At 35.1% G+C, this 14,370-nt stretch overlaps 1 protein-coding gene across 1 annotated transcript; it reads right to left on the reverse strand.

Annotated features, from left to right (window-relative positions):
- Nucleotides 1–1,753: 1,753 nt before the first annotated feature.
- LOC111863310 (tRNA modification GTPase GTPBP3, mitochondrial) lies at nt 1,754–14,359 on the reverse strand. Its single transcript, XM_023849506.2, has 8 exons — nt 13,936–14,359; nt 12,959–13,135; nt 9,628–9,747; nt 9,097–9,266; nt 8,515–8,625; nt 7,500–7,605; nt 6,491–7,058; nt 1,754–3,070 (listed from the first exon to the last, which is right to left on the reverse strand). The coding sequence occupies exons 1-8, from the start codon at nt 14,105–14,107 to the stop codon at nt 2,833–2,835; spliced, it is 1,662 nt and encodes a 553-aa protein (XP_023705274.1). The 5' UTR covers nt 14,108–14,359; the 3' UTR covers nt 1,754–2,832.
- Nucleotides 14,360–14,370: the final 11 nt, after the last annotated feature.

Genomic DNA, 14,370 nt, shown 5'->3' on the forward strand with positions numbered 1-14,370 from the left:
AACTTTCACCAGACTACAGTGTTACATCTCAGAAGATAGAACACTTCATAATCAATGCTATGAAGATCTCAAATCATACATTTCTTCAGGTTATTCACTTCTCAGATGCTTACTATGATGTAGCGTCATGACCTCCAGAATAGATATAACAGTACTGTCAAATCATACCAAAATTATGAAATTAGTTTTCATCAAGTGCCAAAAATGTGGATGAAGTTGACAATATATAGCTTTGCACATGCTTCTGTCTGTCAACAGACCAAACAAAGATTGTACTGTATAAAAGTACAGAACTCTTTCAATCTAGATAAAAGCAGCTTAATACATTTACTGCTTATGAAGATAATTTATATTATTCTGAAAATAAAATGGCCTTTAACAGCATAAGATGACAAAAATGGAAAACCATTACATAGTGTTTGGGAAATGTTCATGATCTAATAGTCCTGATATGTTTGCAAATTGTGAAACTATGTAAATGGCCATGACTTGGCTATATTTTCTGCTTGGACATATTACCTTCAAGTATCTTCCTTTATGGGTCCTGTATTATATTTTGAAGTGATATCACAAAGACAAGTAAACAGAAATTGAGGAATAATATAGATAGCATGCTTGGATCAAAAGAGTTTACCCCTGCTAGACTGAAGGAATTTTACACCTGCAGTAATATACAAGTTTTGCCCCTGTCTGAGCCTAAAAAAAAAGGCACAATCAACCTAATTGTTTAATTTGAAGAATATTCAGATATCTTCTTAGAATTCTATAGGAAATTTTGACAATTCCCACCTGGAGCAATGAGTTCCACAACTAACCCTTACACATTAAATCCCCTGAGGGATACTTCAAACTCACGATTCACTGAGTACACATGCTATGTAACTATGTAACCAATCAATATTTTGAAAAGAAAAGGAATGTAAACATTTCTACACTAACAAAAATCTGAATTTATCCAGTTGCCATGTTATATTATCTTACACTCTGTAAAAAATAATCTTAACAAAACTCAAATATCTATCCCCTCAGAATATTTCAGGGTCCTAAATTAATCCTTTGCTGTGTTCAACTTAGTAGAATGTACAAAAATTGTATGTCCCACTCTGCACTTAACATACTAAGTCAAAGAAAAGAACTCCGTGGTTTTAGTCCACAAGCAAGCCCATGGTTTGTAAAAAGTATTTAGATCTCAGGAAGTTTGTTTGATTATTGCTGACAGGCTGGGTGATTGATTTATAGGTTAGTTAACAGCACTGTTTCAACTGCAAAATTCTTGGTGTATGGAATAACATGGAAAAATGATCATTAATGGTAATTACAGATTTGGAAGATGATGGTCATGGCATACTTCAAGGGAATAGCCTTACATTTGCCTGGAGAGAGAAAAGTCAGGATAGGCAAGATTCAAATTGGATACTTCCAGAATATGTGTAAAGCATTACTGCTAAACCAGTGTTACCAGTTTGATGACAGAGAATTAAAAGAATTGATAAATTATTGAGGAAACAAAAGCACACGGCATGCTTTCCTTTGAATTTAAATTTATTTACATTCCGTGCAACCAAGTACAGGTTGACACCACAGGATATGGTACAAGTCAAGTACAAATACATAATAACTGTACAATAATCATGTTATATCCCACCTTCACAGTGTCTATCTGTCCATCATGATCTGTATCATGGAATTAATAGTGACGAATATTGTTCAATTTAGAAGGGAAGACTTGGATATTTGATAAGTTTTACTTTTACCTGCATTGATTTGAGTCCAAGTTAATTCTTTCCCCATAAGAAAAGCATTTGGACCAAAATGACAGTAAATACAGGGTATACACAAAAGAATGGTGCAGTTTCAAAGGGTAATCAAAATTTATTTCTCAACTTACACGGTCACAATATGCACTGTCAGCTGCGGCAACTGTCCAAGTTTCTCATGCGTTAATTAGAAACCTCCAATGTGTGCACCCTGGATCACACAACACACATCCACACGGTAATCAAACTCTGCTGCAAATGGAGATAACAACCTTCTCCTTTTGGCCACCCTGTTCGCCAGTTCTTACACTGTTCTATTTCTTTCTTTGGGGGTTCGTTAAAGACAGCGTTTATGTACCACCATTTCCCATGTCCATCCATGAACTTCATGATAGCATAACGCATGCACTGCAGGCCATTACAGCGGACATGCTACATTGGGTCTGGGATGAGTTTGATTACCATGTGGATGTGTGTCATGTGACCAAGGGTGCACACATTGAAGGTTTGTAATTAACACCAGAAACTTGGACAGTTGCTGCCGCTGACAGCGTATGTTGTGCCTGTGTAAGTTGAGAAATAAATGTCTTATTAACTTTCGAAATTGCACCATTCTTTTGTGTATATCCTGTATATTTTAATAGTAACCACAATAACAGAATATCCTGAAAGTCAGTGACAAACTATATATCTGAGTCCAAGAACCAAGAGGTGTAAGTAATCACTATGAACAACAAAAATTGTTCCTTCTGCACAGGTGGACTGGTAAATACAGTGTAAAACACATCTGAGGATGTATCTTATCAGATGACAGATAATTATATCATTAAAATGTTACTAGACTCTATTTTCAACACACAACAGGAACCAAAATCACCATACCAAAGACCTTGCTGAATACACAGAACTTAACTTCTGTAATGTTGCCTACTTAATGTATGATGCACTGTCAGGGATGCTTTATACACAATATATTTATAATCAACTGTATAAGCCAGTCATACCATCAAGATGTCACAATTTAGCTTGTTCTTTATAGTTACATTTTTCAGTGTACAATAATACACACTTCACATCACTTCCCTACACAGAAGTCTTTAAAAATAACATCTAGTATTTGTTCAGTACTGACATGACCTGTAATTTTACCGATATGCCTTAGGGCTTTGCGGACTTCTTGGGCTGCAAGGACAGTATCACCACCTATCGCAGACAACTCAAAGTATTTGTCAAGACACGCTACACAGTCTGTAAGATGCTGACGATGTCGGGACTGGGTAAGGCAAGGATTTTCACGCGATGGTTTTCCACACCTATAAAAACAACAAATGTAAGTTAATCATACTACTGCTTATACACTTGCTTAAAGTTTGCAGTTGTCTTCCATCATCATCATCATCCTGTCAGGCCATATATTTTTCATGATTGAAACACTAAAATATCAGACATGAACTGTAATATTAAGCAGGCATAAATAATAGATGATGAAGAACATTCTCAAAATAGCAAAGTGGTTACTGATCTTTGATACAGAAGTAATACTATTTCTAACGACATATTTAAATTTTCAACTTTTTTCAACTTTCAACTTTATTTTGATCCATATCTGAAGTGAATACAGTTGGACATGTCAAGAAATAATAATGAATACATCACATGTCAAAGTCACATAAATTTACATTGATTTATCACTATAATATAGCAACCATTATAAGGAACATAATGATAAAAAATACAGAAGACCGAAAGGAAAATGTCAGTAATATAAAACATGTAAACACAACATTAAAAATTGCAAACCAAAAGATAATCAACAAGCTAGTCATCAATCCAACATTAGTTGAAAAATTCATGAAGAGAATAGAAAGCACTGCACAACAAATAATTTTTTAGTTTCCATATTAATTAGACCTTTTTTGCAATGATTGGTATTACAATATTGGACATGCAAATTATGTTTATGTATGGTATTGTAGCTGTGAATGTTAGAATACTGAGTTGTATATATCTTATTCTTTACTATAAAACATAAAATCTCAAATATATATAATGAGGTAACAGTTAAAATCTTAAATTCACCAAACATATTTCTACAGGATACTCTATTATTAACACCTTTAATCACTCTTAAGACATTTTTTCTGTATTTTAAATACAGTTTCAGAGTCCTTAAGCCTCCCACCACAAAAAATAATACCATATTTCAATACAGATTCAAACTTAGTAATTTTGACTTAGACCTTTCTTAATACAGGTTGGCTAACTGAGTCACGTAAGGATTTAATCAAAGAGCCTTGTTGAGCTTCTGCCATACGTATTCAGTGCGAGTTGCCAGCTTAGATTTTCAGTAACACAAATATCCCAAAATTTTACATTCGATGAATAAATTATTTCCTTATTATTTAAGTAAAAAAAACAGGTCTCTAGATTGGCGTAGGTCTTCTTCCCTGAAAGAATAATACTTTAGTCTTATCCGTCTTTATTATGAGATGATTTTCATGGAACCAATTTTCTAACTGATTCCTAACATTTAGGATTTTTTCATTTAATGATAAGATATTACTGTCAGTAAGTAGTACATTTGTATCATCAGCAAATAATACGACCTTCACCTCATGAATAGCTAGGGGCAAATAATTTATGAATAAAAATAATAGGGGTCCCAAAACAGAACCTTGATGTATGCCATGTTTTATAGCCTTGAGTGATGAAGTAAATGTCTTTAAGTTAGAGGTCTTTTGGTCCACATGTTGAATTTCAACAAACTGAGTTCTGTCAGTGAGATATGAACTCATCCACGCATGAATTATCCCTCTCAGCTCATACAGCTCCAGTTTCGCAAGCAGTAGATTATGATTAGTAACATCAAAAGCCTTTGATAGATCTAAAAATATGCCCAAGGCAAATAGTTTATTATCTAAAGCTTTCTGAATTTCATTGATAAAAATTTGGATTGCAGTAAAAGTAGATTTATTCTTTCTGAAGCCATTTTGAGCATCCAAGATCAAGTTGAATTTATTTAAAAACTCACAACCCTGTTATACATTAACGTTTCAAGAATTTTAGAAAATACAGGCAGGATTGAAATTGGTCTATAGCTGGAAATTTCTTGTTTCCGTCCTTTTTTAAAAATGGACCAAACTTTAGCGACTTCATTAGGTTTGGAAAGGTACCAGAACTTAATGACAAATTAAATATAAAAGTTAAGGGCTTTTTAATAAACTGTATACATTGTTTAACTATCATTTCCGGAATCTCATCATAGCTCGCAGAAAATTTTCCTTTTAGTTTACTAGTGAGCTTCTGAGCCTCTTCTTCAGTAACTGGTACAAGAAACAATGAATTTGGATTATGTATTATGTTACTGACAGAGACATGATCATAATTATAATCATTTTTTAGATTTATCAATTTATCCACATTATCAACAAAAAAATCATTAAATTGATAAGATATATGCTGGGGATCTGTAACTGATATAGAGCCTATTATTAAAGAAATATTATTATTAGCTTTGTAACAATTTCCTGATTCCTTCTTTATTATTTGCCATAGTGCTTTAGTATGGTTCTTTGACCTCAGAATGATTCAGTCATTTTCTCTTTTTCGAGCATCAGATATCACTTTCTTATAAATTCTCTGATATTTTTTTATGTAATTCAAAGTAGAAACAGAGACATCCTTCTTTTTAACAAACATAATAATTGCAGCCTCTGTCTGTCTGGAGACTTTTATCCCTTGAGTAATCCAGTCTGATTTTTTCCCTTCTTTATTTGAGACGTTTTAAAGGGAAGATTTGCAAAATGTACTTAAGAAATGGAGTTAAAAGGGAACTGTAGGCTCTATTTACATCAGACTGAGAATAAACATCATCCCATTGTTCGGTTTCTAACTGACCATTAAAAATGGCATTACTTCTTTTTGAGAAGTCTTTTTACAATATGTTCCAAAAAAGTGGAAAAGTATGTTCATGACCAAGGCAAAATTGTCAGAGAATCCCAATTCCACAACCTTTGTACTTGAGTGATAGAATATCTTATTCCTGATCATGACATCTATCAAAGAACATGAATTAGAAGTGACTCTAGTCGGACGTGAAACCGTATTTTGTAAATTGTTAGATAACAGTAAACTTAATAAAGCCTCCTGATGGGTATTTTCCTCTAATAGATTGATATTCCAATCATCACACAGCACTAAAAAACGTCCCCTTATTAACCTTATTTACAGCTTCATCTAACAGTTCAAGGAAAGTTTCCTTGTTACTCTGAATGGTTGTAGAGTAACATATAATTCTAACTGGTTTTCAGGACACTGAAAGTAAGGATAATTTTAACATACTCACCACATAGCTTTGTGTAACATGATGATTTCAATTACTGGACCATACCATGAGAAACAACAATATGATTCACATTTCCATAAGTTATATTTTACTATCCTCTCACCTATGCCTTAGCATTTCAAAGAGCCTGTTTAGTCTAGAATTTTAATTTTTTCTTTTGCAAAAAGTTCATTATACTGTCTTCTCTGATCTTTGGGTACATTATTTTGTGTATGTCTGGTATATGTTTGGCCCTTAAAATAGATCTTATTTTAAGACTGCAGCTAGTAAGTTTATGTACATAGGGTGCAATGAGATTTGAAAATCTTAAATTGTAATTTTTATTTTTTCCTGGAAAGTAGGTATAAAGTGACTAGAACAGTAAGAAAGTGATATACAGTAAACTTACAGCATTGTTAGATTGCTAGTCATCCTATCTAAAAGCTGTGGAATGCCATTCTCTGTCTTGCATGATAATGCTATAATGCCATTATAATGCTTAAGGCTGTTTTTCATTCCTGTAACATCGTGTAGTAAGTCAGTTTTATTTAACACAATTATGCACTTCTCAGAGCCACATATTTCATCCACAAAGTTATCTGTTGATCCCTCACTTTTCGAATCCTTGTCTCCAGTTCTTAAAGACATACTTTCAGAATTTTTGTTTTTTCTTATAATGTTGTCTAACTTCAGTTTGTTTATATAGCTGTTGACATAACTGTTGAAGGAAACAAAATTATTTTTGGTCATCTGAGCTTCATATTTTGTTGCATCAATAACCAGAATGACAAGATCAGCTTGTTGAGCATAGGCATGTGCTCTTGATATTCCTTCTTTCTCCACTTCATCACTTGCATCGTTGCGTAACCCAGCAGTATCTGCTATAATTACTGGGTACCCTCCAATATTGGCATGCAGTTCCACTATGTCTCGTGTTGTCCCGGCGATAGGTGTCACAATGGCAGCTGGTCTTTGACCTGAAATAGATAATTACGTTACTTAAGTTAATTAGAATTTGTGGGAATAAAATGAAAACTGCAGCATTTAGAGGATAAGAAGTAACCATATAAGACTCTGCCTAATAATAAACTGATATAGCAGGCATATGAATATAAATATTCAGGAATTCTATGTCCAAATGGATCTTGAAAACAAAAGGCAAACATTTATATGCGTAAGTAAGATAATTTACAGTCAAGTTGGATAGAATACTTTTCAAGGAGTACATATTGAAATTGTACAGATTATTGGTTTAACTAACAGTAATATACAGCACTGATTGATAGCAGGGCAACAAAGAAAGGAGGTACATAAGTAGCAGAAATGAGAACTGTTCAAGACTCGTTAACAAGATACATGAAGAAATTTTCAGAGAACACATGCTGATGAAGACTCAATCTATTCCCTCCAATACTTACATAAAACATTCAGCAAACTGCTCTTTCCAACATTGGGCTCTCCCACAATAACAGTTCTGACCCCATCTCGGAGTCTTTCACCACAACGTCCATCTGCCAAGTGACTCTTTAAAATATGTTGGATTAAAACAAAGACATAACCAAGCAGAGTACATAAAGAGAAGAAATCTAAGGACACGCATGTGTAAGTAAAAGATATTGTGGGGGAAGGGATAAGAGACACCTTAAACCATTACACATCTTAATACATAAATAAATTGTAAAGTCCATTGAGTTTAACTCCTTTATAGTATTGGCTCTACCTTCTGATGATGGCCAGGAGTGGCCAAAACATGTAAAGCCAAAACTCCTGTTAAATTACCTAACACTAGATGAACTTCTACTATTTATTTATGAAGATGGCTTTCCTTTAATGTCAACATTTAAAACTACTATTTCAAAGGGAAAATATCTTGTAGCTTCATTGCATTGTTGACGAGAAAAACAATTGTAATTCCTAGTCTATTACATAAATAAAATCTGGGTTTTAAGATAATCACATGAGTCTGTGACAGCCTTTAATGACTTTCCAGCTAATAAAGTAAAATTCTCTCCAACTCCATGGAGATGAGCCCTTCTTGAGAAACCACCAGCTGTGCAGCCACTTAAAAATGTCCCAACATTTTATAGACCAAAAGGTTCATTACTGTGTTCACAAGGGCCCTCCACTGGTACCTGTCCTGAGCCACATCATCCTCATCCTATCTCTCTTAAGATCCATTTTAATATTATCCGCACACCTATGTCTTGGTCATCCTAGTGGTCTCTTTCCTTCTGGCTTTCCCGCAAAAATCCTGTATCCATTCCTCTTCTCCCCATTTGTGTTACATGTCCTGCCCATCGCATCCTTCTTGACTTGATCATTCTAATTATTCTTGGCAAGAAATCACACTATGATTAAATGATGGAAATACATTTGCATTTCTTCAGACTTAAATGTAGTTGCTGTTACAGTGTTCCTACTTTATAAACATACCTGTATAACATTCTTCAAGTTCATGAGCTTATTTTGCACAATATCCATTGTGTTCTCTTCTATGTTTTCATCTTCACTGAAATCTATAAATGCCTCGACATGTGCCATACACTGAAAATGTACAGAACATCCATCAGCCTGTTGTAAAATAATTACAAATGTTGCTATTGTGACCATATTTTGTTGCATCTTATTATGTAAATCACTGTAGAGAATATTTATTATATTCCTGTCAACACAACACTATTTTCAGCAGATGGGGTTACTATCTAGGGTGACATGTTTTGGCATGTGTGGCGTCTTCAGATCCAGTTTTTAGTTACAATTATATTGTGGCTAAAAACAGAACCCTGGAGATAGCACACGTGTCGAGAATATCCTGCGCAGAAACGTCATGTGCTGAAAATAGTGTTGAGTTGGCAGGAATGTAATAAATATTAAATATTATTTTTGGTATTATTTGTTTTTATGATAGTGGGTAGTTAGCCCCATGTTTACTCCCCAAGCTGAAAGGTCACCCCTTCAGCTGTCCCCCATATACTGGTGTGGAGAGTGCAGAATATGAATATAAAGAACACCTACGTTTATCAGAGTTTCTCTCCAACTGTTGTAGAGATGACTAAGGTTTCCTTCCATCTGAAAAAGAGCCTGTTTTCTCTGAGCCTCCGTTTCTGCATGGATTAAGTCTGCAAGACCCTCTACCTCTGTTAAATCAAGTTTTCCTCCATGAAATGCCCGTCTTGTGAATTCTCCTGCAAATCATTCAAGATCTTTTATTTCATCATATATCTTCAGATAGTGTACTTCCTGTAAGCAGACACATAACTGCTGTGCTAATTTACTTGAGGACTTCAGCTGTCAAATATATCTCAACCATATTACTGTTATTTGCAAATCACAATACAATGTGTTCAAAATTTCATATTTTACAAATGTTCCAGTTAGTATGTTTGTCAGCATCTGAGTCCATAAGCTGTATAGACTGCCAAAGGGTTCCATTCTACACTCTTCACACTGTAAAACCACCCCAGATTTAATCTGAATGCATGTTTTCTTTCAATTACTATGACTGGTAAAGGGAATAATAATACTGCTGTTATTCTAATTACGTGCCTGGTTCAGCTGGTCTATAACCTGCTAATTTTCCCAAGGCCATAAGAACAGCTGAGACCACTGCAGGTCCTCCATGAACCTGCAGCTCACATGAATCCTCACCAGTAAAGCTCTTTGGTCCTGAAAATAATAAATTATAACAATATTTCAAGTACATATGGTGTATGCGGTAGCATAGTTGGCTGAGGCACATTGCTACAAGCCAGAAGGTCGCGGGTTCAAGTCCCAATGAGGTCATTGGATTTTTTCAATTGACCTAATCCTTCCAGCCGCACTATGGTCCTGGGGTTGACTCAGCCTCTAACAGAAATGAGTACCAAAAATATTCTTGGGGGTACAGGACAGCCGGCACGTAGGGCTGACAACCTTGCTGCCATCTATGAGCTGATGGTCTTGAAAATGTGGGAACCTCAACATCTCACAACCCTATGGGCCTCAACGGCCTGTTACAGGGATACCTTTACTTACTTTTACTTACAAGTACATATACATCCTTCTGTAAATGAATTTCATCTGTTCATATTTGTCTGTTCAGATTATGACCTTTTGGATGTAATGCCATGTAGTTTGGGGGAACCTTCTGCCTCCATCTTCAGGGTTTCAATCTTCTACCATGAGGATGAAGGTGTCACATTGCAGAATATTCACTCATTAAATCTCTTTGTCTACCCAGTTATACATCAGAGAAATACAAGAGATTTGCTTACTTACTCATAGAGTTGAACCCTTCTGGAGGAGCTGCCAATTCTGCAGCTACTCAAGAATTTCCCAGCATTTTATGGAACCCAAAGGTTCATTACCTTGTTCACAAGAACCCTCCACTGGTCCCTATCCTGAGCCAGATCAATTCAATCCATAACATCCCATCCTCTCGCTCTTAAGATCCATTTTAATACTGTCCACCCACCTATGCCTTGGCCTTCCCAGAGTAAGTAAAACATTTAAGCAGTGACAGCCTTTTAAAAAAAATAAAAATTTGCAGTGCAAGTTAATGCTATTAAATTGGTACAAAATTTTCTTTGGCATTTCAAGCATGAATAATGCTGTACAAAGATGATTTCTGTTTAACACTGCATTTAAATTTTTGAACTCTACAATTCACAACAAGGCAAACTCTACTTTTATGTATGTCAGGGACAGCTAATTATGCTTAATATCAGTGCTTTGAGATAAGCCAGCGAGCATCAATGGTCAAAGCGACAGTTCAGAGGCCGGCTGTGTACAGGCATGAGCATACTTCTAGCTGGCTGGTCTGAGAATTAACTGGATTCTCTGTATAAAATCATTAAAATGAAATGGCAATTCAGTGGACTGAAATCATTTCCTGTCCTATATTTATAATAACTCTTTTCTCGAATTTGATCTCATGAATTTATACTTTGTGGTCCATATAGTTTGATGTGACACTTCACCAGTGCACCCTACTTTGTCTGGATTTCGAAATTTCAGACCAAGTCTGGCACAGATTCACTTTAAAATGTCATCATCATCATCATCATCACTGGCACGACAGCCCTTTGTGAGCCCTGGCCTTCCTCAGGATTCATTGCCATTCTTCTCTATTTGATGCTACATTCCTCCAGTTCTTTATATCCAAAATTCTTATGTCCTGCCACACACATTCTTCCCATCTTAACCTTGGTCTTCCCACTCTCCTATTTCCTTCTGGTTTAGTATTAAGCATTTTCTTGATGGTTCTATTCTTGCTGGCACATATTATGTGTCCAGCCCATTCAAGCCTTTTCACCTTTATAATTCCAAAAATGTCTGGTTCATTAAATAGTTTGTATAGCTCATGGTTATATCTCTTCCTCCATATTCCATTTTCTTCCACTGGTCCAAAGATATATCTCAAGATCCTCCTTTCAAATATACTTAACAACTTTAAAATGTATTTATTTGAAAATTAAAAAAAACACAAATTTTCTTTGAATTTTAAATTGCTGGGATTCTTCATCTACTCAGACGTTGGGCCCGAATGTCATAACCAGAACCTCTGGACAAAGTTGAGCAGATGTGTGAAAGGACTGAGATACAACATATAGGTACAACTTGCATATATGCTTCTCAGGCTTAAATAGTAATGCTATTGAATTTTAGCTCATATTTCAGAAGTAAATAAATATTCTGGAGGAAAGAATATTTGGAGAGGTAAAATGCAATCAGAAAGACAAGCCTTAAATGAACTGACAGTACACTGGAGTTGCAGATGGAGGAGACAGCTTTCTGATCTGGAGAGTACACTTTGCCTAGAACATTTTTTGAGGACACATCATACCTTGGATATGCAAAACTTACAGAAGAAGAGTCATGTGTATTCAATGAGATCATCAGTATAGCAGTTTTGGTTCCCATCTTATGTTGAAAACAGAATCTAGTGAATTTCTTAATGATAATTTATTGATCTTTGTCACTGTGTGATGATGATACACCCTCAGAAATATTTTAGACAGTAGTTCTGATTGTATTGAATATGTGTGTGGTCACAGAGAACTGACAAGGTGTGAAGCGAATTGTTTTCCAGGTTGGTGACTGGGCAGGAGGCCAACAACTCCACACCACAAAAACTAGCATGTTATGAAATATTACATAGTGCATGAGACAGAGTTGGGTCCAGTGGTGGGGACTTGTACATGGTAGTGGATCTTTTGAGTGCTGAACAACTGTTGAGTTCTCAGGAAGGATTCAGCTCCATGATGTTTAATATAGGATACTGGATCTGAAATTGGTTCAAGTGTTCCACAGTTAATTTTATTATTTAAAATTCCATCTTTTTTCTGTGGCTTTTGTTAATGTTTGGTAGTTGTGTGGCTGCTGTTCACTGTCACATATACTCATTTCTTCACACAGCCATCATCAGGTATATTAATATTTTGTAAAGCTAATTAGAAGATGATATGAATAGTTAAAATCCAAGTGTTATTGCTTGGAAGCTGGAAATTTGTTGTACTTCATTGTATATGTCTGGTTCCTGAATTACAGTTGAGTTGGTGTGTCCTAGTATTTATGTTTTTTTTAGGGGGTCTTCACTGTTGATGGATGAAGTCATCCCTCAACCTGAGCAAAATAAGGTGAAACAATTTACATGATATAATTAATAAACTGGATAATGGCCATGTGAGGTAAATAGATGTTGTGAACATGAGTATAACATGACAGTGAAGAACTTTCACACAACTACCAAAAATTGAGAGTTACAGAGAAAGGCAGTAGTTTAAATAATATATTTAACTAATTACTGCAACAGGATGCTGAAACATAATACTACAAACAGCGGTCCACAGTTGTTTATTACCAAAATTTACTAAAAGTTCAAGTAACTCTGTCATACCAGGAAACCAAAGCACAAGTCCTCTGTCCAAAGTGTCATTTGTAACAGGATCTTTAAGGCTGCGCAGAAGAGCTTGCCGAGGCTGGGGTAACGACGTTAGTTTAGCTATGTTGATAATAGTTTCCTTAGCATTTGGTCCAGATATTCTAATTACAGCAACACCACACTTGCCATATCCTGAAAAATGGAAGACTTAATTTTGCTGCATTGTGCATGGCTTCAAGTACAAGCCAACTTATTTCCCTCGTACATCACCTTTAAAAAAAGGTGTTCGAATCTATGTGGTACCAATGAAAGTGCCAAGTGCTTGGGCTAATGATTGTGTTGTATTAAGTTTGTTTGAGAACATACTACATAGCATAGTAACACTGATAAGGAAGGTGAAATATGTTTAAATTTTTACTAAGAAAATAAATGTATGGTTATCGAATCCAAATTAAGAGTTAGTACAGTAGTGGAGTGTTATTTCTTCCTTAATGTTTTAACTGCTATATATTGTGATACCAGTAAGGAAACCAACCATCCTGGACAAAGGATAGTATTTTGTGTAGATTCTTATATATAGATGTGAGCTGGGATAGCAGTCAGTACAGCAACTGCTTACAGGCTGGAGTTTCAATCCCCATAGGGGCAAGATTTGTCTCCTCTTCATGTTGCCCTGTCCAGTTCTAAGAATTATTAATAATTATATCAAATCTTTTGTTGTGAAGATATATTTGTTATTGTATTATATTTCAGTACAGCAACTGCTTACAGACTGGAGTTTCAATCCCCATAGGGGCAAGATTTGTCTCCTCTCCATGTTGCCCTGTCCAGTTCTAACAATTATTAATAATTATATCAAATCTTTTGTTGTGAAAATATATTTGTTATTGTATTATATTTCTAGGTATTTTCTAAATTTGGTCTATTATTGTTTGACCTTGTTCCAAAAATCAAATGTCTATGTATGTATGCAGTATTATATCAAATAATACCTGAAGAAAGGGCATAGATTGTTGAAGCTTTTGAATATTTTATGGTCTGGTGAAGGCAATTGAAAAACAATGACTTTGCAGCCCCAGAGAAGCACCTTGACGCATTTATCAGTTTTCTTTTGTTCTCAAGAAGTTTACAATAACTCATTTGAATAACTTTTTCAAATGTCATTTTCAAAAAATGCTTAATATTACTTTACATTACGTATTATTGTAGATTCCCCGTCACTTTTTAACCGTTTGCTTGTGCGGAACTATCACTGAACTGAATAATCATATGTAAATGATACTGAACATGCTAATGAAATTATAAAATGCAAATTGAGTATCATTGTTCGTTTTTGCCAACAATGCGTTAGAACTCGTGCTTTCGGCCGACTCCATATTGTCTTCAGTGCTGCCAAAAACAGATCCTCCTACACAGAATACTAATCG

Source organism: Cryptotermes secundus, unplaced genomic scaffold (genome assembly GCF_002891405.2).
Source record: "Cryptotermes secundus unplaced genomic scaffold, Csec_1.0 scaffold159, whole genome shotgun sequence".
In the NCBI taxonomy this organism is placed as follows: Eukaryota; Metazoa; Arthropoda; class Insecta; order Blattodea; family Kalotermitidae; genus Cryptotermes; species Cryptotermes secundus.